At 53.9% G+C, this 25,895-nt stretch overlaps 1 protein-coding gene across 3 annotated transcripts in view; it reads left to right on the top strand.

Annotated features, from left to right (window-relative positions):
• OSBP2 (oxysterol binding protein 2) overlaps nucleotides 1-25,895 on the top strand; it is a 110,723-nt gene that overhangs the window by 25,094 nt on the left and 59,734 nt on the right. For all 3 annotated transcript variants that reach the window (XM_058656983.1, XM_058656982.1, XM_012928951.2), the window contains exon 2: nucleotides 5,527-5,735. In XM_058656983.1, the coding sequence (XP_058512966.1) occupies nucleotides 5,527-5,735 (209 nt within the window). The remainder of the gene's footprint in view (nucleotides 1-5,526; nucleotides 5,736-25,895) is intronic.

Genomic DNA, 25,895 nt, shown 5'->3' on the forward strand with positions numbered 1-25,895 from the left:
GGTCCACACTGACAGGACGCTGGGGTCAGGAACCAGGGCCAGGGATTGAACTCAGGTACTGCAGTGTGGGGCAGGAGCCTCAACCAGGAGGCTCTTAAACACCTGCCGGCACTGCCCATGTATTTTAAATCACACCCAGATTATGAGTGACACTTGAGAGGGGATAAGGGTTGCGTAAATAGCTGTTACACTGTGATGGTTTAGGGAGTAACGAGTTGGGGGAAAAGTCTGTGTGTGCAGTGTAGGGATGTGTGGGGTCTTGTTGTTCTTTTTCCTTCAAATATTATTATTTTCCACGAGACAGTTTTGTAGGTATAGGGATTCCTCCCACACCTCTCCCTCTCTGTTTTCCCCTCCTGCCATTCCCTGCTCCCCCACATTATCACAGAGGTATATAGTCCTTTAGCAACAGTTACAGGTTTAACTTTCTGCAGTTGAAGTGTGTCATGGCGTTGTAGGTATTTGCAAAAGTGGAACATCTAGTATCATACTGCCAAGGTATATATTTAATGGTCTCATTGGGAGTCCTTTTATTTAGGAGTAGAGATGCCTCCAAGTATGCTAGGCTCCATTATAGAGTTCATCTATGAGAAGGTGTGTATGTACTTGATTCTCTGTATATCTGTTTCTTTAGTACTTTGCATGAAGACTGTCTTTTTCAGAGAGAACTTAGGGTATTTGTCCTTTTGGGACTGGCTTATTTCACTGAGCATAATTATCTCCAGTCGGGACTGTTTTGTTGTAAATGGTAGGAGCTTATTCTTTTTTCCTGGTGGTGTAATATTCCACAGAGTAGATGTACCACATTTCTTCGTACAATCATCTGTCATGGGTATCTGGGTTCTTTCCATGCCTTTCCTATTGTGGATTGTGCTATCCTAACTATAGGGTTGTCGGTCTCTTTCTTGTATACAGATTTTACTTCCTTTGGATCTGTTCCCAGGAGTGGGATAGCTGGGTCAAATGGTAGATCAGTTCTCAGCTTTCTGCAAATATTGTCCATCTGCAGTTGGTTGAATCCACTAGTATGGAGGATAATACAAACTTGGTGACTTAAACAAACAAAACCCAGAAACATGTGGTTTCAGAGGCTCAGAGCACAAGCTCAAGGTGCTCAAGTTCTGGGTCAAGTTCACGTCCCTCTGAAGACAGCCCAGGGTCGGATCCCTCTGGTGCTGACCAGCAGCCCTGCACGCTCCCTGCCTCGTCCTCACCTCGTCTTCCCTTGACATGCTTCCCAAGGCCCTGCTTCCCAATCAGATCACACAGTCACAGGTGCTGGGGACGGGGAGAGGGGTAGTGCTTCAGCAGACTGCCCAAGGGACACAGCTCACAACATCACACCCAGGATGACCGGGGCATGAGTGGACAGTCTCCGCCAGCTGCCCTGGGTCCCTGGCCTCTCCCTCTTCCCAGGCAAAGACCTCTGCCCCCCTCCCACCCTCTGCCTCATGTTTTGTTGAGACTCTGCCCAAGGCCTCGCCTCCTTGGTCCCTCTAGTCCAAAAAGCCCATTCCATCTCCTGCACTCCAAGCCCTTGCGGGTTTTCCTTCCAGCTTTGCTAAGGGGTACAGCCCCTCCTCCATCCCCTATTTGTGTCCCTATTATGCAACAGCGGCCTGACATTTGAATACCCGTCCCCATTACTGGCTGGAATGTCACTGATGCCGGACTACCCTGACACCAGTCTTGCTTATCCGTGCATCCTCCTCCAGCTGCTAGCCCGATCGCTGTAGGTGGTGGCTCACGGGAAGTGCTCACTGAGTTAGAGTTGGGACGTGCGGCTGGGAATTAACCGAGTGGAAACTGGGTCACCTGGAATGCGCATTGAAGGAAAAGGACACTCCGGGCGAATCAGGCCAAGTGCCTGACTCCCCAGCGACAGCACCACCTGTTCCTCTATGTGTGTCCAAGTACAGATCTGCAGCCGTGTGTGTGTGTGTGTGTGTGTGTGTGTTGTCCATGGGTGTGTTTTGGTGAAAGTCCCAGGGCTGGAAGGCAGCAGCAGTGGTAGGTGAGGCAGGAGAAAGTTGACACCTGCATGTGTTGTCCGGCCAGTGTCACTGCACAGTGGGTTGCTGGGCAGTTGGGGACGAAAATAGTTCATGCCTGGCAAAGCAAGTCCCAGTTAGGAGTGACCCTGAGGGCGCCTACGCTGGAATTTCATGGCATAAGGTTCTGGTGTCTCCAACTCACTGCCACAGTCACGGGTATGCACCTCCTTAGCTGAAACTGGCCGCACAAGCTGAGGCTGCGTCGGGTGGGCATCTAGGCCAGCCGACCAGGCGTCGGTCTGCAGGTGGATGGATCTCTTTGTGCCCTGATGTGCTGATCCAGGAGCCTGCCACCCCCTTGCCACACCTTCCCTGAGTCCAGGAAATTATCCAGAAGGTTGGCAAGGATACCTTGAAGTAAGGGGACCCATACAGGAAATGAGGGAAGAACTTGAAGCTGCCTGCCTCCCACCTGCACCTCGTACTCTGGTCATGACCTGAGTGTGATCTGCAAGGCCCTCACTGTTTCCAGCCATGGGTGGCAATCCCAGCCTCTCAGTGGCCACCCAGGAAGCCAGAGGCTACACACACACATCTTGGGGGGTGTACCACTTCTGGACCCAAGTCCAGGCACCCCAGCCCAAAGGGGGCACCAAAAGAGGAAGCAGAAGGAAAAGGGGCATATGGCCACTACAGTGGTGCCCACTACAGATGGCTCAGCCATTAGCCGTGGTGACCTCTGCGGCCAGTGCAGGGGCCCACGTCCCTGCCAGAGAAGGTGCGGGTGCGACCAAGGCCCTCTCTGCTGATGGGTGAGTTGGCTCACTTTGCGAAATGTTGGCCCAGGGCTGAGTCCTCGCATCATGAGGTTCTTCCCTCACCATTGTGTGTTCTGAATAGTTCCAGTGCCCAAAGTGTCTTGTGTAGGGAGGGAGACGGAAGCTGTGCTGACCGCCACCCAGGGACCCTCAAACTGGACTGCTGGCCAATGACAAAATCATCATCCTGATTGAGAGAATAATCAGCTGAGGAGAAGGGATGGCATCCTTTTGCAGGCACAGGTGTAACCAGGGACCCAGAGTCAACACAGTTTTATACCTGGGTGGGTTACAAAATGGGAGGGGTCGGTGGCAGAAGCCTGAACTAGTGAGTCTCATGAGGTCTGGAGTTTAGAGTCAGAGGGAGGACACCATGCTAGTCCGGATTCGGATCTCTTAGCGCAGGAGCTAAGGACTGGGACGTCACAACCAGAGTTCGTGCTCTGCGGGGGAGCAGGTGGAGGCAGGTTTGCTTCTTCCTTGATACTGAAGTGCTTGAAGGCTGGCTGCTTTTTCTTGTTAGGACAAGAGTCAGAATCCTTAATGTAGCCTGCCAAGTACTGAATTTTATGTAAACTTTAAACATATTTATTATATATTTATGCACTATATACATTATATATATATATTCATTGTTTACTCTTGTCCTCAGCATTTAGCCATGGAATTTTTCTTCCTTTTTTTTTTCCAGGGGAGTCTTCAGTAATATTCACATATGATTTTTTTGGAGGGGGGAGGATTTTGTTTTAAAGGGTTATTTTAAGCCTGGTACGGTAGCCTATGGCTAAACACCTTGCATGTGCCAGGATCCCATGTGGGCACTGCTTCGTATCCCAGCTGCTCAACTTCCCTTCTCTTCCCTGCTTGTGGCCTGAGAAAGCAGTAGAAGATGGCCCAATGCCTTGGGACCCTACACCTGCATGCATGGGAAACCCAGAAGAAGCTTCTGGCTCCTGGCTTCGGATTGGCTCAGCTCCAGCCATTGTGGCCACTTGGGGAGTGAACCAGCAGATGGAAGATTTTTCTGTCTCACCTTTTCTCTGTAAATCTGAATTTCCAATAAAAAAAATGAATCTTTAAAAAAAAGAGGTTTTTATTTTGAAAGGCAGAGATAAGAGAGAGGGAGAGAGAAAGCTTCATTCACTGGTTCACTCCTCAATTGTGTGCAACAGGTGGAACCAGCTCCCATCTGGGATGTTTGTGCTTGAAGGTAGAGGATTAGCCAGTTGAGCCATTGCACTGGGCCCCAGAGTCCATCCCCTTTGTGTGGACCGTGCCAGCACCCGGGACCTGGACTGGCTCCTCCGCTCTATGCTATGTGATACTCCATAAGAAACTGACCAAAGCCTAGGGAGTCAGGAAGGGTAGCCTCTGTATACCTTCCCCGGGGGCTGAGGGGTGTGGTGCCGAGCCTCAAGTCATTTGCCTTTGGAACTGGTAGAAGAGCCCAAACTAGGGCCAAGGCCGAGAGTCATCTGTCCCTGAGAATCCAGGAGCAGCAGGACATGCCAGCACCCCCTGCCCACCGACCTGCACATCCCCACTGGGCAGGCCCCGGTGTTGCCCAGCCGCTGGCTCTGCCCTCCCTCCCTCTACACATGTGCTGGGGTGCCAGGCTCCAGAGAGTTTGCTCTGTGGGGCGAAGAGAGGGAGTTCAAATGCATTGGGTTGCAGGTGTCTCGGCTGTCCCTTCTCAGGCATTGCAAACAGAGCACGCTTTGGTCCCTTCTTTTTTTTTTTTTTTTTTTTTTGGTTTGATGCCACTCATGCCAGTGTTTTGTAAGTAGCAGAGGGGCCCTTTGCCAGGGTCCTTTGCTCGGAGCCAGCACCACATTAGCCCAGCTGGAGCCTCTGACCCAGCCCTCCAAGGACCATGGGGTGGGTGGGGTGGGTGGCGTGGGATAAGGCGGAGGCATCCTTGTGTATCACATGATGCCACATGAGGCCAGTACTGGGGTGTGTGTGTGTGAGACATATTTCAGAGTTGATCCCTCAGGGTCTACCGCCTTGGGTTCTGGGGTCCTCATCTCAGTGTTTGGGGCAGGACCCCCACCTGCTCCCACTTGATGCTTCTGAGACTTGAATGGCAAGGATCTGTTGCAGGGTCCGACACCTGCCTCACCTTGTGGTGGACACAGTTCATCTCCGTCGCTGGTGTCTAATGGACTCAGTCCTCCACAGGCTTGCGCGGGGGTGTGGCTCTGCCCTCCCGCCATCACGAGGCTTCTGTCATATGACCAGTCGATCCCCACAGGAATTGTCTCCCAATGTTGATGCCCAGGCTTCCCCAGATCTCAGGAATGTGCAATTCTGTTTTTTTTTTTTTAAATAAATATTTATTTGTTTTACTTGAAGAGAGAAAGATCTTTTACCCACTGTTCACTCCTCCAGATGGCTGCAATAGCCAGAGCTGGGACTATCCAAAGCGAGGAGCCAGGGGCTTCTTTCAAATCTAGCATGTGGGTACAGGGTCCCAAGGCTTTGGGCCATCCTATGCTGCTTTCCCAGGCCACAAGCAGGGAGCTGGATGGGAAATGGAGAAGCCGGGATATGAACCGTTGGCCATATGGGATGCCAACACCTCAGCTGAAAGTTTAACATGATATGCCACTGCAGGGTGTGCGAAGTTCTAAGGACGCCCTGAAGGTTTATTTCTAGCCTAGAGCTGCGAAGTTGGGGAGCCTCACCCCATCACCTTCTCTTGTCTCCTGCAGGAACCAGGGGGAAATGGCCCACACCTGCCGTGGCACCATCAACTTGGCCACCGCCCACATCGACACGGAGAACTCTTGTGGCATCTTGCTGATCAGTGGGGCCAGGAGCTACCACCTCAAGGCCAGCTCGGAGGTGGACCGGCAGCAGTGGATCACTGCCTTGGAGCTGGCCAAGGCCAGGGCTGCCCGCATGATGAAAATCCATTCAGGTAGGGGGCCTTCAACACAGTGCTGTGCGGACTGTGGTGGTCTTGGATCTGGAGCGAGTGGGAACTGGAAGCATTTGGGGCTGCTGTATTGGGGAAGGGGAGGGGAGGGGAGGGAAGGGCAAGGGATGACCAGGAGATTGGGGCTGGTTCTGACCAAGCCAAAGGTCAAGTGTGTGTGTACTTGCTACGTCCGCGCATCGTTAATCAGTGAGACTTTCAGCCGCTCAGCCAAGGCTGTCAGAGTGGCCAGCAGTCCCTGGGTTTTTACCTTAATATGTTTTTAATGTTGTGCGTTTCATCCGAGAGGCAGAGAGTGAGAGAGTGAGAGAGCAAGTGGGTGAATGGGCAGGAGAGCTCTCCAGCCAATTTGGTGCACTCCCGAAGGCCTGGCAGCAGAATGGGCTGGGCCAGGGCTGAAGCCGGGAGCTGGAATGCAGCCCAACCCTCCCCGATGGGCGGCAGGAGCCCCATTCCTTCTATGGGTCCCCTTACTTCAAGGTATCCTTGCTGGGTGCAGTCCAGGGTCTGAGGTCAGAAGCTGGAACTGGATATTGAACTTGGGTGGTATGATGTGGGGTGTAGACGTCTTAGGTGCTGGGTGAGGTAGCCAACCCAGTAAGTTCATTTCATGATATGAAATGCTTGTATAGGGATCTTTGAAGCTGCTCCATGCCCTGTTTTGCTTCCTGCAAAGGCAGACCCAGGGGCAGGGAGGGCGAGGTGTCAGGTCAGCAGGTGGCAGTGTGTGTGGCCCCCACCACCCCACAGCCATAGCCGACACTTCTGGTGCGTGACAAGTGTGTCTGTAAGGTTCAGGAGCCGGGAGCGGGCAGCCCCCATCCTCAAATAGTGCTTGGTTCTCGGACCTGCGCATGTCTCCCAGGAGGCCAAGCTGAGGCGGGAGGAGGCCTGACCTCTGGGCTCTGGCGTCTTCCAGGCTGAGAGAGCTAGGCAGCGAGTCCTGGTAAGGAGCTAGAACACCAGGCAGGAAAAGGACTGGCCCCTCGGCACCACACTCCAGCCTGTCCCCACCTCTGAGGTCTCTCCCAGCGCCTGCATTGCCGTGTCTCCACATTGTACTTGGTCGCTCCACATTGCAGCTCTCCCCTGGTGTGCCCTGAGAGGGGGCCCTGAAGCCTCACTCAGTTCCCTCTCCTCCTCTCTCTCTTTTTTATATTTTTCTTTATTTTTGAAAGATTTGTTTATTATTGGAAGGGCAGATCAGATTTACAGAGAGGAGAGATAGAAAGATTCCACTTACTGCTGCAGCAGCAGGAGCTGAGCCAAAGCCAGGAGCCAGGAGCTTCTTCCAGGTCTCCCACACAGGTGCAGGGTCCCAAGGCTTTGGGCCGTCCTCGACTGCTTTCCCAGGCCACAGGCAGGGAGCTGGATGGGAAGTGGAGAACAGCGGGGATATGAACCAACTTCCATTTGGGATGCCTGTGCTTAGAGGTGGAGGGTTAGCCAGTTGAATTGACATGTCATCCCCTCTCCCCCCCTTTTTTTTTAAGCCAAAATTTGGAATTCTTTCCTAAACAAACATTGTAAGCATAACACTGATCCTTCTTAAAAACCCTGGGTGCCACACATAAGTCACACAGATAACTTAGAAGGTGGTTTCCCCCTGCAGAAGTGACATCTCATTGCAGAAACCTGCACTGCACAAGGGAGTTATTCTAGAGCACATGATTGGCACATGTCTAGCGTGACAGGTACCCAGAGCATAGTTAACGCAAACCGAGTGAGCAGTGCCAGTTGTGCTTTGCTCTTCCCGGTGACGGAACTTGAATTTTGTCTTAAAATTGGCACATCGGGTCATCCTTGGGCGTTGAATTGTGTCTTGTCGTGGATTTCGTAAAGTCACAGCCCAGCGGTGTTTGGTTTTCACATCCCCGAGTGCCTGTCCGTAAGCACACCGTGTACATTCCATGGTGTCCTGATGCTATTTTTGCTGCACCTGCTGACCCAGCTAGCCAGGTATCAAGGCTCACAGCCCCGAACCTGTGCATGGTTGGTCGGTCTGTTGCAGGACACGCTTCCACAGCCACACACACCACGTGGCAACAAAACCACGATTCAGCTGCTGTCATTTGGGGAATCCCTTCGGCAGACCTGCCACTTCCGGTGTGTTCCTCCACTGACACCGTTGTCTTGGCCTTTGGATGGTTTGGGGCTTGAGTGCTGTCTGCCAGCGCCAGCCCTGCTGCAGCCTGTTCCTCGTGCAGCTGCCACGGGGCAGCAGGGATGGGCTCTGGTCACTCACATGCTGGGGACCCTCGCTGAATTATCAGCTTTCATTTCGCCCCCAGCGGGCCAGGCACCTGAGGGAGTGAGCCAGTGGATAGCAGCGCTCTCTTGGTTTCAAAAATAAATAGATAATAAGCAAGCACTTAACATGTGGGACTTTGGCCACAGAACTATGCTGCTTATAGTGTCATGTGCTTCTGGACATAGCTAGAACCCTGTATCCCCTACGGTGGAACACGTGGTCCCGGGCGATGCGCATGGAGCATTCTCTGCATAAAGCTTCATGTCAGCTGCCAGGCTCTCCACTTGGCAGCTGATCAAACAGCACACGCCTCAGCAGCCACTGGGAATGGGGAGGGTTGGCAAGTGGGAAATCACGGGGGAACTGGGGAAAACTCCACGAGATCCATCGGGAGAGAAGGCAACATACCCAGGCAGACGGGCTGGTGGAGCAAAAGCTGGGGCCTGAGTGCGGGGCAGAGCTGCGCCAGCCCCCGCAGGTCCCAGAGAAGAAACTGTAACCCACAGCCAAAAACAACGGAGAGAATGAATGCCCTCGGTGGCGAGCTGCCATGAGATTGTCTTAAAAATAAATACACAAATAGACAGACAGACTTGGGCTGGCGCTGTAGTGTATTAAGCTAAGCCGCCGCCTGTGGTGCTGGCATCCAATACGGGTGCCAGTTTGAGTCCCAGCTGCTCCACTTTCCTTCCAGCTCCTTACCTGTGGCCTGGGAAAGTAGTAGAGAGTGACCCAGAGCCTTGGGACCCTGCACCCACACGGGAGATCTGGAAGAAGCTCCTGGCTTCAGATTGGCTGGGCTCTGGCCGTTGTGGCCATTTGAGGAGTGAACCACTGGATACACTGTGTTGACTGCAGCTACCCTCAGTGATTTTTCCAGTGCATTCTGAGCCCCTCACCCACATTTGGCTCTGTGGTCGTGTGTGTGTATGTGTGCGCACGCATGTGTGTATGCTGAGGGCCTGGGCTGGCAGTCTCCTCTCTACTCTTGCTCTGACAGGTGGCTTTGGCTTCTGCTACTTGTGGTCTAGAACCTTTCAGCCCCTCCTTCGCTGCCTGCCTTGCTCCACTTCTCAGATCCTTGTCCTCTGCTCCCCACTCCCACCCCAGACCCTCAAGACACTGCCTGTCCCAGAACATGGTGGTCCAGGAGGGTCCACTCCCTTGAGGCCAGCACAGCTGTTCCTTCTCCCCGCTCGGCCTTTCCAGCCTACCCTTCCTTCAGGGCAGCTCCTGCCTCACCCCATCCCCAGGTCATCCTGACTGGGTGACCCCTTAGCACCCACCAGGGAGTCCCTGCTGACTCTGGACCCTGGAAGGTGGTTCTCGGATGCTCACTGCTGCCATCTGGTGGCAGGATGGAGGCTTTCTCCCAGGCAGGGCTGGGCCGTCCGAGATCTCAGCAGGACAAAGAGCTTCCTGTCCCCCGGAGTGGCCGACAAGCCCCCGGGATGGGTTGGCTGTGTCTCTCACCCCCGACGTGGCTCATTCATGCCAATTCTGCTTCCCAGCTCTTTTAGGGACTGTGTCCTCCAAGACCTGCAGGGCTGTCTGCCGTGGAGCTTGTCCCAGGCTGGTGGCATCTCCAGCTGCACCCCCTCACAGGGCTCCTGTCACCCCGCACAGCCTGATCTTTCCCTCTGACTAGCATGGCCACCTCTGCTCCCTGGGGCTTGGGAGAGAAGGGGTGGGACATGACTCCCACGTCGCTCACCAGCGGGGTCACCCAGGAAATGAGTCTCGGGGTGTGTGCCGCCTGCAGCCGGCATGGAGGGCCTGCGATTCTGTTCCCCACCTGCCGTCCTTTCCCATTGCCCAGTGGCTCTCGGGTTCCTTGGTGAGGTGCGTGTTTTCACCATCACTGTCCGCCTGCCCCGAGGCCCGAGGGCACCCAGCCCAGGGCCTCCTCTCGTCACATCACTGCTGACAGCCTCCCAGTACCCAGCCCACATGAGGCGGTGAAGGCCAGACCCCAGACCCCACAGCGCCATCTCCCCCTTCCCCGGGGACATGGTTCCCTGGCTGTTCTCTTTCTCCCATCACTGCCTCCTCCTCTCCTGGCCCCTGCACGTCACCTGGGACTTGCCTTTTTGCTGCTGGCCCAGGAAGCTGGCCAGACCCCTGCATTCCATCACCTGTCCCACTATGCTTGTTTCCGGATTCTGTCGACACAGCAGCCCAGAGCGGTTTTGCATCTGCCACCGCCTTCCCCAGGGCCCGAGGGACTGGGGAGGATGGAGCCTTCTCAGATGCAGCTCTTTAGGGTTCTAGTCCCAGGTACGATGAAGCACAAACAGCACCCCTCCCCAGCTGCACAGCTCAGAACTCACTGGCCTCAGGCACAGGGCACACAGGGTGGGGATGAGTGGAGCAGGGAAGAGGGAGCCCAGACCATGACGAATCACCAAATGGACCGGGAGTTTACAATTCCTCCCCTCCCAGTGACTTCTGCGTTTGACCTGGGGGAGACCCAGAAGCAAGCAGAAAAAGAAAAAGCTCCAGAAGACTTCTGGTTTAGCTTCAAAGTCAAGAGCAGAAAAGGGGCCCGGTGTGGTAGCCTAGCGGATAAAGTTCTCGCCTTGCAAGCACCGGGATCCCATATAGGTGTTGATTCATATTCCGGCAGCTCCACTTCCCATCCAGCTCCCTGCTTGTGGCCTGGGAAAGCAGTCGAGGACGGTCTAAAGCTTTGGGACCCTGCACCCGCGTGGGAGACCCAGAAAAGTTCTTGGCTCCTGGCTTCAGATTGGCTCAGCAGACGGAAGATCTCCCTCTCTGTCTCTCCTCCTCTCTGTATATCTGACTTTTTAATAAAAATAAATAATGATTATTAAAAAGAAGAACAGGAAAGCTGGAACAGGGACCGTGGGTCAAGCAGGTGCGGCTGCGTCTTGCAGTGCTGGCCTGCCATCCAGAAGCACTGGCTGGAGTCCTGGCTCTGCCTCCTCCCCGCTGGTGGCACTGGGCACTGGGCAATGTGCAGTGGGCAGTGCGTACGAGTGCTCCATAGGAGACCCGGATGGACTCCCTGGCTCCTGGCTTATTGGCCTGAAGCATTTAAGGAGTGAAGTTGCAGATAGAGGATTTCTCTCTCTCTCTCTCTCTCTCTCTCTCTGTTTCCAAGATAAATCAATAAACATTAATTAAAATGGAAACATCATCTTGGTGTATTAGGTACAGCACTATGTGCGAACTTGGCAGTTCAAGAAATCAAGTCAGTTCCCTAGAAATCACAAACCCAACAGTGTGTACGATCGGCTTCCTAACCAAGACTCCCATGATTGCTGCGGAGATGGGCATGCCTCAGTGGGAGACCCGGAGGAAGCTCCTGGCTGCTGGCTTCAGATCGGTTCAGCTCCGGCCGTTGTGGCCACTGGGGCAGTGAACCAACAAATGGAGGATCTTTCTGTCTCTCCTCTCTGTAGGTCTGCCTTTCCAATAAAAATAAATAAATCTCAAAAAACAGCAACCAGTAAGGAAGTTCTCAGGGCCTAAGTAATTTTCCCTGGCAAATCCTAGCAAAATAATAATAATAATAATAATATTTATTTATTCTTATTGGAAAGGCAGATTAACAGAGAGCGACAGAAAGATCTTCTGTCCACTGATTCACTCCCCAAGTGGCTGCAACAGCTAGAGCTGAGCCAATCTGAAGCCAGGAGCCAGGAGCTTCTTCTGGGTCTCCCACATGGGTACAAAGTCCCAAGGCTTTGGGCCATTCTCTACTGTTTTCCCAGGCCACAAGCAGGGAGCTGGATAGGAAGTGGAGCAGCCAAGATATGAACCCATGCCCATGTGGGATATCAGGGGAGGATTAGCCAATTGAGCCGTTATGCTGGGCCCAAACATTTCTAAAGGAAGTGCAGCTTTCCCACACTCAGCCTGCCAGGCAGCAGGGAGGGAGGCACTGTGGTTGTTTGCTGAGGGCCAGGTGAGCTGACAGCAGCACGACAGGCTTCAGGTCCTCGTGAACGCAGCTTGAAAAACAAAACAAAAACCCTCAATGAAACAGGAGGATCCGAGCCAGCAGTCTGTGACCAGAATCGTGTGCCCTGCCTGAGGGACGCTGGTGCTGGGAGTGCAGGAGGGGCTGGGCGTGTGACACGCAGCCGGGAGCGCTGTGGCCATCTAAAGCAAAGCAGCCACAGCATCGCGTCGACCACGGGAGAATCAGCGTTTGGCCACGTTCTTCGTTGCTCACGGCTTAAAACAAAATGAATTTTGTAAAGACTTATTTATGTGAAAGGCAGAGCTTGAGAGAGAGAAAATATCTTCCATCTACTGGCTTGCTGACCTACATGCTTCCATGTCCTGGTCCAATCCCCCAAATGGCTGGTCCAGGACCTGGGTCTCCCACGCGGGTGGCAGGGGCCTAAGCGCTTGGGTCGTCTTCCCAGTCGCCTTCGCCGCACGATAGTAAGGGCTGGCTCCGCAACGCAGCAGCCTGACATGGAATGCCGGTGTTGTGAACAGTGGCTGGGCGTGCTGTGCTACAACGCAGGCCCCCACAGACCACACAGAGAACCCTCACAGCACGATGATCCAAAGACAGCATGAGTGCAAGCACGGAAGCACTCCCCATCTAATTACAAAAGGTGCAAGAAAAAAGTGAACAGATATTTCACCAAAGAGGAGATCCAGATGGCACAACCACATGGCAACAGGTGCTCAGTGTGACTGGCTGAAAGGAAAATGCACATTAAGCTCTCTCTCTCGCTCTCTCTCTCTCTCTCTCTCTCTCTCTCTCACACACACACACACTCACACACACACGAGAGCAGTCCAGATACAGATGCTGATAATTTCAAGTGCTGGGCCACCCCATCAGCCACTGCTGGTAAAAATAGAAAGTGCAGCCATGCTGTATGGCCAGTTTGTCCCATTGCTTAGAAAGTGAAGCACTCACGGGTCCAGCATGGCTAAATCTTCACCTTGTAAGCACCAGCATCCCATGTGGGTACCGGTTCATGTTCCAGCTGCTCCACTTCCCATCCAGCTCCCTGCTTGTGGCCTGGGAAAGCAGGTGAGGATGGCCCAAAGCCTTGGGACCCTGCACCCGTGTGGGAGACCTAGAAGAAGCTCCTGACTCCTGGCTTCGGATTGGTTCTGCTCTGGCCACTTGGGGAATTAACCAGTGGATGGAAGATCTTTCTGTCTGTACTTCTTCCTGTAAATCTGACTTTCCAATGAATACATATATATTCATATTCTATATATATTCATATTCTCTATATATAGAATATATATCTATATAGATAGATAGATATGGCTTTGGGCCATCCTCTACTGCTTCCCCAGGCCACAGGCAGAGAGCTGGAAGGGAAGTGGAGCACAGGGGATATGAACCAGTACCCATAAGTGATCCTGGTAAATACAAGGTAGGAAACTTTAGCTGCTAGGCTACCGCACCAGGCCCCAAGGAGAAGGCCTTTGACAATTTTTATTTATATATATATATAAAGAAAGAAATACCCAGTCACTCCGTGAGCCCAGCCATGACTTAGGTTTGCACAAAAGGCCTACCTTCTAATGTTCACAGCATCAGTTTGTAAAGCTTAGCCATGAAAAGAAAGGAGGTTTGTTTGAGAAGTAGACACACACACACACACACACACACACACACACACACACCCATCCCTCCATCCACCCCTCTGCTGATTCTCTCCCCTAATGACCCCAACAGCCAGGCCTAGGCCAAGCGGAAGCCAGGAACTGGGCTCTCCTAGGCGGGTGGCAGGCATGCAGGTGCTCGGATGCTCATTAGCAGGAAGTGGAGCAGAAGCAGAGCGCCTGGGGCTCCGGCGAGGCTCTCTGCCACACGGGATGTAGCTGCTTGACTCGCTGCACCACAGCACTGCTCCCTCGCCCCGGCCATCTTCTGCTTCATTTCTGTCCTCTGAAAAATGGGCTGGGAGTGTGTGAAGATTCACCTAGCTACAGCGTGGCAAGGTCTCAGCACATCGCTTAGCAACAGCAGAAGTGAGCTCCAGCGAGGGACCCAAGCCCCTTTGGCAGCTGTACAACACGCAGGTTTGCAGGTGCCCCTGCTCTGCTAGGACTCTACGAAAGATACTTTGGGGGTGGGGGATGCTGTATTTATTTTATGAAAGCATTCTGGGTACATATTGAGCATTTGAAAATAAAACTTCCCCCAGTTTAGTTTGAATTTCAGAAACACACAAACCACATTTTGATGTAATGTGATTCCACCTGATCTTGGGGACATCCTGTCGCCAGCATTTATTTGCTGTGCATCTGAAACTCAGAAGTAGCAGAGTGTCCTGCATCTAAGCCTATTCTGGGTTGGGGGACCCCCAGCTTCCCAGGCAGGGGCCTCCGGGTCTGAAGACAGAACAAGGCAGGTGGGACGTGAAGCTATCCTCTCACTCGCCACAAGGTGGCGCCAGAGGATGGCTTGTGCGTTTTTCTTGCTCCCAATAACGTGATGTTTTGGGATGTGCTGGCAGGTTTGTCATACCTTTGGCCCCTGGGAATCATTTTTAGATTTTCAGTTCAGCTTCTGGGGGGGGGGGGTGTGGGAAAGCTCTATGACGAGGACAAAGAGGTGATATTTTTCACCCTGTCTCCTCCTTTCCTTCTGGAGAGAGCTTATCAAACCCCTGGGAGCATGGAGCTCCCTCAGGCCCACCTGTTCCCACCATGTTACAGCCCTACCTTGAGTTCACAGCCCAGCTTCTGGAATTATCCCCTGCAGCTTCCCACATTCCGCTCTAGGTGCCACCGAGCCAGGCCATGGCATGAGGGGGTGAAGGGGCCCCCAGGGCTGATCCCCAAGGAGCAGTTTGGGCCACTTGCCATCCCATAGCTCCAAAAGGAAAACCCCCTGAGAGGTAGGACTTGGAGCCCCCCCCATGCCCACCCCACCTCTGCCTCCTGCTGGCTGCGTGGTCCCCGCTGGGCAGAGGTGAGATATTGGGATGTGTGCCATTGTTTGGGGGGCCTTATCAGCAGCTCCTGGCAATGCTGGGGAGACCAGTGACTCCCCCCACCCCCAAGAAATGGCGGGTCCCTTCTTGGTCCGATCAGCAAGGAAGTCTCCTGAAACATGAGGCTCCCCTATAGGACAACAGGCATCTCCTGTGGCAGCTTCACCCACTGCACCACAGCGCCTGCGCACCAGCTGTCCTTTTTGCCTCATGTGTCCCTCCTGAAAAATGGGCTTAAAGGGATAGAGGGAGCGGAATCCTTGGTGTTTGGAGAGGGCCCGAGCGTGCTGGGCGGGCCTGGGTTTGTTCTCAGGGTCTGGGACAGCGGGGCGCAGTTCCTTCCGTTGACCTTCAGAGCCGCTGGTCAGTCCCGAGGGGGAGCCCTGTTCCCCCCGCTGGCTGCAGTCACCGAGTCTCTGGGGAACACGTTGCCTCACGCTGAGGAATCGGCCGGCAGGGACTGGATGGCACAGGTTTTCAGAATCCTGGGTCACTCTTCACTGGTGGGCAGAAAGTCCCCTCAGAGCCACTGGTCTCCTCTGTCCTCTGTGTAAAGATTCAGCGATTTACTGAAAGAGCGGAGTTACAGAAAGAGAGCTGGGCTGGTCTGAAGCCAGGAGCCTGGAGTTTCATCCAGGTCTCCCACCTGGGTCCCAGGGGCCTGAGCACTTGAGCCATGACCTTCTGTCTTCCCAGGTGCATCAGTAGGGAGATGGGTGGGAAATGGAGCAGCCAGGACTCAGACCAGAATCCATATGGAATGCTAGCATTCCAGGCATGGGGTAGCATGGGCCCATGGTGTTCACCGGGTGTGTTCACAGCCCAGTGCTTGACCCTGTCTGCCAGGTCCCAGCGTAGCCTCTCTCATACTCTTTGGGGGTTTGATAGAGGGGAAGGAAATGCCAAATGGCTCCCCATTTGCCCATCAAAGACTATCACTGTGTATCATTTGCCAGGACCCAGAGAGTGGTGACAAAGGGCTTCACCTACCCCAGGCATTCAGTTCTTTCTGAAGGGTATTCTGCCTTTTAAGTGATATTGAACAGGTTCCAGAGGGCTGTAAAATGGGCGTAGGATATAGGGTTTCAATGGTGTTGCCATCCCGCCTATTGGCCCAAGTGCCCAGCCACTGCATCCAGCCGTGCCCAGTGACCAGGTGTTCTGGCCTGGCTCCCTGAGGTTGGTATCAGGGTGGCGCTCCACCCCCACCCTGTGCTGCTGGCATGGCAGGCAGGATGGGCCCCGGCCCCTGGTGCTCGGTCCTTGGGCTGGATCTCCGCAGACTTCGCCACGGCAGGTGGGTTGCTGTTCTTCGTGACTTTGCAGCGCCTCGCACTCAGACTTGGTGGGTTTGAAGGAGGTGCACATAGGAGCTGCAGGTGGAGCAGGTGGGCTTCAGGCTGCAGGACACCATGGGACAGGATTATTTGTTTATTTTGAAAGGCAGAGTTAGAGAGTGAGCAGGGCTACTTTCATCCCCTGGTTGTACCCAGAAGGCTGCATCTGCCAGCACTGGGCCAGGTTGAAACCAGCAGCTAGGAGCCTTATCCAGGTCTCTTCAAGAGAATTCAGGGTCTCAAGGACTTGGACCATCCTCTACTGCCTTTCCAGGCCATAAGCAGAGAGCTGGATTGGGTGTGGAGCAGCCGGGACTTGAACCAGTGCCCATGTGGGATGCCAGCACTGCAGGTGGCAGGTTTACCTGCTATGTCACAACATCATCTTCCTGCCCGCCACCCCGCACCTCCCTGCCACCTCCATCCCTGCCTTATCAAAAGTCAGTGTTGTTGCCACTCTGAGAATTCTGACATAAGCTGAAGGGCCCCAGGAACCTGCACATGCCCGTCACTCCCTGCCATTGTCCCCAGGAGATCCCAGTCGGTCTCTGCTCTTCTGTGTCATTTTGGAACCACCTGCAGACATTAGATCGTCCCATCCGTCAGTGTTTCTGGTTGCATCTGATGACTTTCTTAGGGCAGGGAAGCCCAAAACCACAGGACCGCGGTTCTATCTGAAAAGTTAACACCAGTACTGGAGTGCTATTGGCTTCCCGAGGCCAGGCCTCTGCATTCATCCTGTAGAGGGTGAGGAGGTGGCGGGGGCGTGTAGAGGGCAGGAGGGGTACATCTCATATACAGGTGTCCAGAGGAGGAGGCCAAACTCCAGGCAGAATCCCCGAAGGACCCTCAGCTTGGATGGGGAGAGGGTAACTTGGCGTTGGGCAGACATTGCCGGAAGGTGTGATGTGATGTGGTGTGGTGTGATGTGTGATGTGTGGTATGATGTAGTGTGATGTGGTGTGGTGTGATGTGTGATGTGCGGTATGATGTGGTGTGGTGTGTTGTGGTGTGATGTGTGATGTGCGGTATGATGTGGTGTGATGTGGTGTGATGTGGTGTGATGTGTGGTGTGATGTTTGGTGTGATGTGTGGTGTGGTATGGTGTGATGTGGTGTGGTATGATGTGGTGTGGTGTGATGTGTGGTGCGGTGTGATGTGGTGTGGTGTGGTGTGGTGTGGTATGGTGTGTGTCGGAGCATCCTGAGCTGGGTGGGTGGAGCTGCTGCCGAGCGCCCAGACATGGTCGGATCTCTGTCACCCCCCTGTTCCCTGGTCAGAGCGATGCCCAGCAATGATTCTGCAGATTGACGGTTTGGATTAGATGTGACCCCATGACCCATGCAGATGGCTGCGGCCTCCCCTCCCCCCACCCTGCCCCGCCCCGAGGGCACCCAACTTCTGTCAGTGCCAACTGGCCAATAGAGAAAGAGGCTCAGAGAAGTGGGTCATGCACGGCTGAGGAGGAAGCCAGAGGGGACGGCTGTGCAGGGCTGGGACCCACCATGTAGGGAGGGCAACTCCCTCACTGCCCTCTTGCTGCCCCTCCACAGCCCACCATCTGAGCCTAGGAGCAGCCCCCAGGTGGCCCCCATATCCCCCTAGTCCAGTGGCAGAATGTTCTTTCTGTTGGAGGCAGTCAGCATCCTGTACTGTTGGCATCTGGTTCCCAGGAAGGTACAGTAGGCGTGGTTCGCCTGTGGGGCGGTGACCTTCATCAGAAATTGCTTCCTCGGTAACCCAAGGGTGTGACAGCCCTTCTCTGGGCAGTGATCGGATCAGAAAGGTCTGTGCTGTGTGGCCATCTGGACATTACCCTGTGTGCACCAACACGAGCTGTGACCCAAGAGATGCCACCAGCTCACCAGGTGTGGACCCTGGGAGGCGGGGAGGACAGAGCACCTAACCTGAACCTCCCCCAAGCCTCCGGCAAGCCGGACCGAGACAAGCTGTGCATGGCCCCTCAGTCTGGGCTGGAGACAATACACCTAGCCAGGTCGAGGCTCAGCCTCCTGGGCTACAGAACTGAAAGGCTGGGCCCTGCCGGGGCCTCAGGCCCTTGCTGGCTCCCAATTTCCTGATGTGTGAACAGACTCGCTGTAGGATCCTGGCATTTCCCTTGGGTCACTGTGTGACCTCTGGCCAAGGTCTTCGATCACCCCAAGTTCAATTCCTTGGCTCAGCAGAGGGAGGAACAAGCTATAGGATGAGGTGGTCATGAGGACAGAGCTGTGGGTGAGAGGTGCCCCAGCTCACAGGTGCCACTCTTTGTCACCGATGGCTCCTGCCATGCCATGTAGACAGCTCTTCCAACTGCTGCCTCACTCCCCCAAATGCCCACACAACGAGGGCTGCGCCAGGCCAGAGCCGGGGACTGGGAACTCCAGCCGGGTCTCTCTCCGTGGGAGTGCAGGGACCCAAGTGCGTGAGCCTCGCCTGCTGCCCTCCCAGGGTGTGCGTGGACAAACTGGAGTTTGGAGCGCAGCCAAGTGCTCCAGTATGGCTGTGGGTGCTGAGTGGCACCTGAACTGTCGCACCAAATTCTCTCCTACTAAGTCGTTTTTTGTTTTTTTTTTTAAAGATTCATGTATTTATTTTTAAAATATTTGTTTATCTTTATTGGAAAAGTCAGATTTATAGAAAAAAGGAGAGTCAGAAAGATCTTCCATCCGTTGGTTCATTCCCCAAGTGGCCATAATAGCTGGAGCTGAGCCAATCCGAAGCCAGGAGCCAGAAGCTTCTTCTGGGTCTCCTATGCATGCAGGTGTAAGGTCCCAGGTCCTCTACTGCTTCCCCAGGCCACAAGCAGGGAGCTGGATGGGAGGTGGAGCAGTCGGGACATGAACCGGCGCCCACATGGGATCCAGGCGCATGGAAGGTGAGGACTTTAGCCACTAGGCTATCGTACCGAGCCCCAAAAGATTTATTTCTTTTTATTGGGAAGGCAGATCTTTCTAAAAGACTTTAACTGCTAGGCTATCATGCTGGGCCCGGGAGGGTAGATTTACAGAGAGAAGGAGAGACAGAAAGATCTTCCATCTTCTGGGTCTACCATCTACTCACAATGGCTGGAGTTGAGCTGATCTGAGGGGAAGTGCAACAGCTGGGACACAAAATGTGTCCTGATACTGGATGCTGTCACTTGAAGGTGGAGGATTAGCCAGTCGAGCCCACCATTTATAAAGATTCAAGATGCTTGTTTGGCCCCTGATTCTGAAGGCTGGACTAGCTCAAGGTCAGGCCAGGAAGTTCAGGGTCAGGTGGCTGCAACTGATGAGGTCCTTTCTGCAGCTGGGGACTCTCATCCCAAGGTGGGCTGTGACACCGCAGGCTGAGGCTCGACCTACTAGACCATGGTGCCAGCGTGGCCTTACACCTTCTCCATCATGTCCTCCCCTCTTCTGTTATCCATTTTAGAATTTTTATTTACTTGGGAGGCAGAGAAAAAAACTAGCAGGTACACTGTTTCCGCTGGTTCACTCCCCACAAGCCCACCACGGCCAAGGGCTGGGCTGGGCTGAAGCCAGGAGCGGGAGCCCCACCCAGGTTCACCTCCCAGGTCAGTGGCAGGAGCCTCCCAGGGCGTGCAGCAGCAGGAAGCCGCAGCTGGAACTGCTCCAGCCCTGCGGACACAGCATGCGGGCCTCTCAGCCAGCGTCTTCATTGCTGGGGCAAATGCCTGCTTCACACACACACACACATATTTATTTCCCAAATGGCCACAATGGTTGGGATCGCTGCAGGCAGAAGCCAGGAGCCAGGAAGTTCATACAGGTGTCTCCTATGCAGGCGGCAGGGGCCCAGGTACTAGGACTATCCTCTGCTGCTTTCCCAGGCGCATTAGCAGGCAGCTGGATCAGAAGAGGAGCAGCCGGGACACAAACTGGTGCCCTGTGGAATGCAGGTACTACAGACAGGACTAGCCCTACTGCCACCACACCATCTCCACAAAGGGTAAAATTTTTAAGCTTGTAATTTTTTTCAAGATTTATTTATTTTTATTGGAAAGGTAGATTTACAGACAGGAGACACAGAGAGAAAGATCTGTTGATTCACTCCCCCAAGTGACCCCAACAGCTGGAACTGAGCCAATGCAAAGCCAGGAGCCAGAAGCCTCCTCCAGGTCTCCCACACAGGAGCAGGGTCTGAAGGCCCTGAGCTGTCCTCCACTGCCTTCCCAGGCCACAGGCAGAAGGGAAATGGACAGCTGTGATACAAAATGGCACCCATATGAGATCCCGGCACATGGAAGGCGAGGACCTAGTCACTAGGCTACCTCACCGGGCCCAGGATAATTTCTGAAAGGTTGAGCATGTGCTTCCCATTTTGACAGTGGTGGCTGAGCTGCCCTCCACCAAGGTCGGTCGGCTTCACTCCCCCCTCTCTCCACCCTGCCTCTCCTGTCCTCAGTTGATGCTGGGAGCACCCACGCAGTGACAGCTCGCGAGGCCTGTTCCCCGAGGGAGGGCCTGGAGCTGTTGGCAGCAGTGTTGGCCACAGACCCTGGGGAGCGGGCAAAAGGATGGAGGGGGCCCTTGAGGGGAGCTGGGAAGGCTCACTGTCATGCACACCCATCTGGAAGTCCAGGGGGTCGATGGTGGGTGGGAGGCAGGGGTTACAATCAATCCTCTGACAAATGGAAGGTGCTGGGGGATTCCAGGCATGATTATTCCTTCAGGGACCCTCCCCTCGACTCAGGCTACCCCCACCTCCAGATCCCTGCTTGTCGCAAGCATCTGTGGTTTCGCCAGTCCATAGCCTTGGCTGTGTGTGTGAGAGACAGAGAGAGAGAGAGAGAGAGAGAGAGAGAGAGAGAGAGAGAGAGAGAGCGAGCAGATAGCTCAGATGTTTCAGTTGCAGCCAGGTATGGTAACACTACTATTTCCTGGCAATGTGCAAGGGATAAGGTTGCAGTGCTTGGTTAAAGTTCAAAGACATTCACTAATAGGGTGCCATCAGATGCAGATGTTCTGGAAATTTCCAGAACAGTTGTCTTCTGAATGGTACCTGGTTTGGGAAGGTGTTGGCTGGTTCACAACCCCACAGTGGGCCTGTCCCAGTCCACCTGCACAGCCCCTGCACAAAGCTCCTCTCAGCACCTGCCTACGCAGAAACCAGTGTAGACAGTAGCCCCCACCTTGGTCTGCAGGTGACAGTTCTCAAGATACCCCAGTTAAGCTCCTCAGCCATGCGCCATACTTTCTCCTCTACACAGATCCCTCTTCTAAGAACGTTTCATTCCAAGGGCACCTTTCACGGCTTCCATCCAGCACCTCTGAATCGGCAGTACACCTGCCAGTGAGCGTGACATGGGCAGACGGCAGTAGACATGGTCCCCAAGTGTCTCCTTGGCACCTTGGCCAGGTGGGACATGCAGCGAGGACCCACTACACCACAGGATGACCCACATCCTAGGCCAGATGGGGTCAGGGGGCATCTTCCCCTACTTGTTTGTTTGTTTTTCCTAGGACTTGGGCCGGTTTCCACTGCCCTCCTCCGCCTCGCCTCCATGGGCACAGTATTAGCAGGGGCTGGGTCAGAAGGTGCTCCGATACAAGCTGCTGGCATTGCAGATGGCAGCTTAGCTAACTGGGTTACAATGCTGCACTCCCCCCCGCCCACCCCCACAACACCACTCATCGCCTTAGTATCTGTGGCTCTTACTTCTGTCAACTCGCCGCCTACAAGTCAATGCTATGTGCCAATTTCATTTTAATATATTTAAATGTATATATACATTTTAGAACTGTCTCTCACCCTGACCCTCAGGTTGAGTTGTGGATTTGGAGGTGGTCAGTCGAAGCTTTCTCTGACCTCAGGCCGTTTGGAGAGAGGGAGATGAGCTGTCCACCCCCAAGAAGACACACCCACCATCTTGCCCTGGGCCCAGGCACTGAGGCCAGTGTGGGCAGTACCAGGCCACCTAGCACAGCATGGCCCGCCCCAGGCTCCCTCATGTTGAATCATGCTGTCCCATTAAGGTGGGGGGCGGAGGGTGCATTGTCAGGGGTCCCCTGCCCTGTGTCCATCCCTGCTAGGAGCTACCTAGAGAACTTGGTGGAGCTAGGAGCTGCTAGGAGGACTTGGTGTCTTGTGTGACCCACTGATGGCCGTCCCCCCAGTTCCAAGAAGACACGCAGCATCTCTCTCACATGCCCTGCTGTTTGCCCATGTGCCCAATACAGCGTACAGCACAGGGAGGTACCCAGGGAACTCGGGGCACATGAAAGGTGGTGTCAGAATCCACACGCCAATGTGGATGGCTGGAAGAGGAAGTTTTGTTTTGCTTTGTTTTACATTTATTTATTTGAAAGTTAAAGAGAGGAAAAAAAAACATCCACTGGTTCACTCCTCAAATAGCTGGGCCAAGCAGAAGCCTGGAGCCTGGAACTCCATCCAGGTCTCCCACATGGGTGGGCAGGGATCCAAGTCCTTGGGTGGTCCTTCCCAGGTACATTAGCAGGAAGCTGGAGCAGAAGCGGGGAGCAGCTGGGACTCGAACCAGTGTTTCCAATACCAGATGCCTGCATCACAGCTGAAGACTTAACCTGCCATTGCTGTCCCCCAACTCCCAGTACAAGCATGCGTCCACGACCTACCACCACAGTCAAGACAATGGACACATGGGGGTACTTCAGAAAGTTCTCAGAGAGACGGAAGTAAAAGACAAGCCCTGTGCAGTTTGGCATGTGGGCTAAGATGCTGCTTGAGATCCCATATCCCAAATCGGAGTGCTGGATTCAAGTTCAAGCACCCTACTAATGCACACTCTGAGATGTGGCAGTGATGGCTCGAGTACACCTGAATCCCCGCTACCCACGTGGGAGACCTGGATTGAGTTTTGGGCTCCCAGTCCCTCTGGCCACAGTGAGCATTTGACAGTGAGCCAATGGATGGAAGCTCTTTTTATGTCTGTCCTTTCCTCTATCAGAGAAATACACAATAAAAATTTAAAGATGTTTGAGTGCAAAAATGTACCGAAATATACACATAGTTTTTTTCACAACTGGTATGTCCTCTAGTCTTATAGATGCTACTGGGAAGTGGTGCTGCGTGGGAAATGAACGTATCTTTAATCACACTTTTCCAAAGTATTCTCAGCCTTTCCCCCACCCCCCACCCCATGTTGAGGTACTGCGCTCTCCCTCAGGGCCTCAGCCAAGGGGACATAGTGAGCCCTGGGGACTGACACCCCAAGCCCCATCTCCGAGGGGGCGTGCTGGCCACCCCAGAGCCTGGGTCCGTGAGACGAAGATGGAAGTGTTTGCTGCTGCTGTGGCACAGGAAATCCCTGTGTGGGTTCCTTGCAGCCTCCTGGAAACCCTGAGCTCCCTGCTGGAAGCTCAGAACGAGGCTAGGCGGTGGGCATCAGGTGCATAGTCAGGATGCAGCTTAGGAAGCCTGTGTCATAGTGCCTGGGTTCTGAATTCCACTTGACTTCCGATTCCAACTTCACCAAGTGCAACATCTGGTTCCCTTCTACCGTTACAGAGGCTGAGTCCTGGGCGCCTGGTTTTGGAACCAGTGGATGTGTTTGTGTGCGTGTGTGTGTCTTACAAATACATTAAAAACAAATAACATTTTAAGAGGAGGCTTTTTGGACAATCTGTGAGGCCATTTGTGAAATGCATCCTGGAGATTGCAAAGCATTTCTTTGGGCACAGGGCCAACGCTGATCAGAAGGAGGGAGGGAGCCAGCCTCGGGTGAGGGCTAATAGCTGGCGCCCGCATCCTCCGTGGGGCTGTGGAGTCAGCCCGCACTTTAGACATGGGGACTGACACTTGTCACACTTGTCTTCCAGTTTCTGGAAGTCAGCAGCTGACGCCCATGGGTGAAAGCTGTGACGCATCATGGACTGCCTGCCCCACCACTCTCAAAAACCAAGTCAGCTCAGACACTTGCAGAAACCAGGGGGCAGCATAGGGTACATGACAATCCCAGAAGGACCCCCAAGAGCCAGGGACAGCCTGGTTCAGCTTTCTTTGTGTGTGAGAGAGAGAGAGAGAGAGAGAGAGAGAGAGAGAGAGAGGGAGAGAGAGAGTGAGTTACTGCATAGGACAAATGTTTGACCTGGACCTGGGGACTTCTTCTCAAGGGGAGGGAAAATGACTTCTCCAGAGGTCACTCAGGTATAGCCCTTGCCAGAAGGCAGTGCCAGTGAGCAGGTGGACAGGGGTGTGGGTCTGCCCTGGAGAGGCTGCCTCTGGGCAACTTTGCCTACTCCTCCCTCTCCACCCCTGCCAGGGGAAGCTCTGTTCCTGTTTTAGTTTTCAGCTCAGTCTTTATTTCAGGACGAGTTATCTGAGGGTAGGAGGAATGTGTGTCGGCTCTCGCATACCTCTCTGTACACGTGACAGTGAATGTTGCAGGAAGGAAGTGAGCTGCAAGGGGAAGGGTCCGACCTCTACCTCATGGGACTTAGGGGGGTGGTTTATGCAAGTGTGCTGGGGGGGTATCAGGTGTGCTGTGGGGGCAGCTGTGTGTACTGCAGGGGGGCCAGTGAGCAGTGGGGGGGGGCAGGGCATGCTGCAGTGGGGCAGATATGCTGTGGGGGGCAGGTTGCTATGGGGGAGCAGGTTGCTGTGGGGTGGGGCAGGTGTGCTGTTTGGTTGAGTGGCCTGAGGGGTGTGGCTGCCTCGGGCTGGAGGCCACATGGGGAATGACACGCATGGCTTGTTCCTTGTGTCCCCTCAAGTTCCTCCCTCGGCCTTCAGGGGCCCTCGGTTCCTGAAGGACTCTGGCTGTGTCACCATGCTATCAGCATGGGGCAATGCGGGGCAGTGCTGCTGTTGACCAACTTTGTAGGGAGAAAGCCTAGATGAGGTGTGGCGACTTGGAACTGCGGTGAGCAGTCTGCGAACGTTGTGATGGCTGGGCTAATCTGTCCACTTGAAGTTGGAGTGTGTGTGTGTGTGTGTGTGCTCCAAGAAGTTTCTTTTCTTTTGTTTTTAATATTTATTTACTTTTATTGGAAAGTCAGATGTACAGAGAGGAGCGAGAAAGACCTTCCATCTGCTGGTTCACTCCCCAAGTAACTACAACGGCCGGAGCTGAACTGATCTGGAGCCAGGAGCTTCTGCCAGGTCCTGCATGTGGGTGCAGGGTCCCAAGGCTTTGGGCCATCCTCTGCTGCTTTCCCAGGCCACAAGCAGGGAGCTAGATGGGAAGTGGAGCAGTTGGGACACAAACTGGTTCCGGTATGAGACGCTGGCACTTGAAGGTGAATTAGGCAATTGAGCCATCATGACCCCTGTCTATTACTTTAAAAAAAAATTTATTCCTGGGACCAGCACTATAGTGTAGCAGGCTAGGTTTCCACCTATGGCACCAGCATCCCATATGGGCACTGGTTTGTGTTCCAGCTGCTCCACTTCCTATCCAACTACCTGCTTAGGGTCTGGAAAAGTAGCAGAGAATGGCCCAAAGCTTTGGGCCCCTTGCACCCAGATAGGAGCTGGAAGAAGCTCCTGGCTTCAGATCCACTCAGCTCTGGCTCTTGTGGCCACTTGGGGAATGAACCAGTGGATGGAACTGCAGATGAAAGATTTCTGTCTCTCCTTCTATCTCTGTTAAAAAAAAAATCCTGTCAAATAAAAATAAATGAAT

Source organism: Ochotona princeps, chromosome 29 (assembly GCF_030435755.1).
Source record: "Ochotona princeps isolate mOchPri1 chromosome 29, mOchPri1.hap1, whole genome shotgun sequence".
Taxonomy (NCBI): Eukaryota; Metazoa; Chordata; class Mammalia; order Lagomorpha; family Ochotonidae; genus Ochotona; species Ochotona princeps.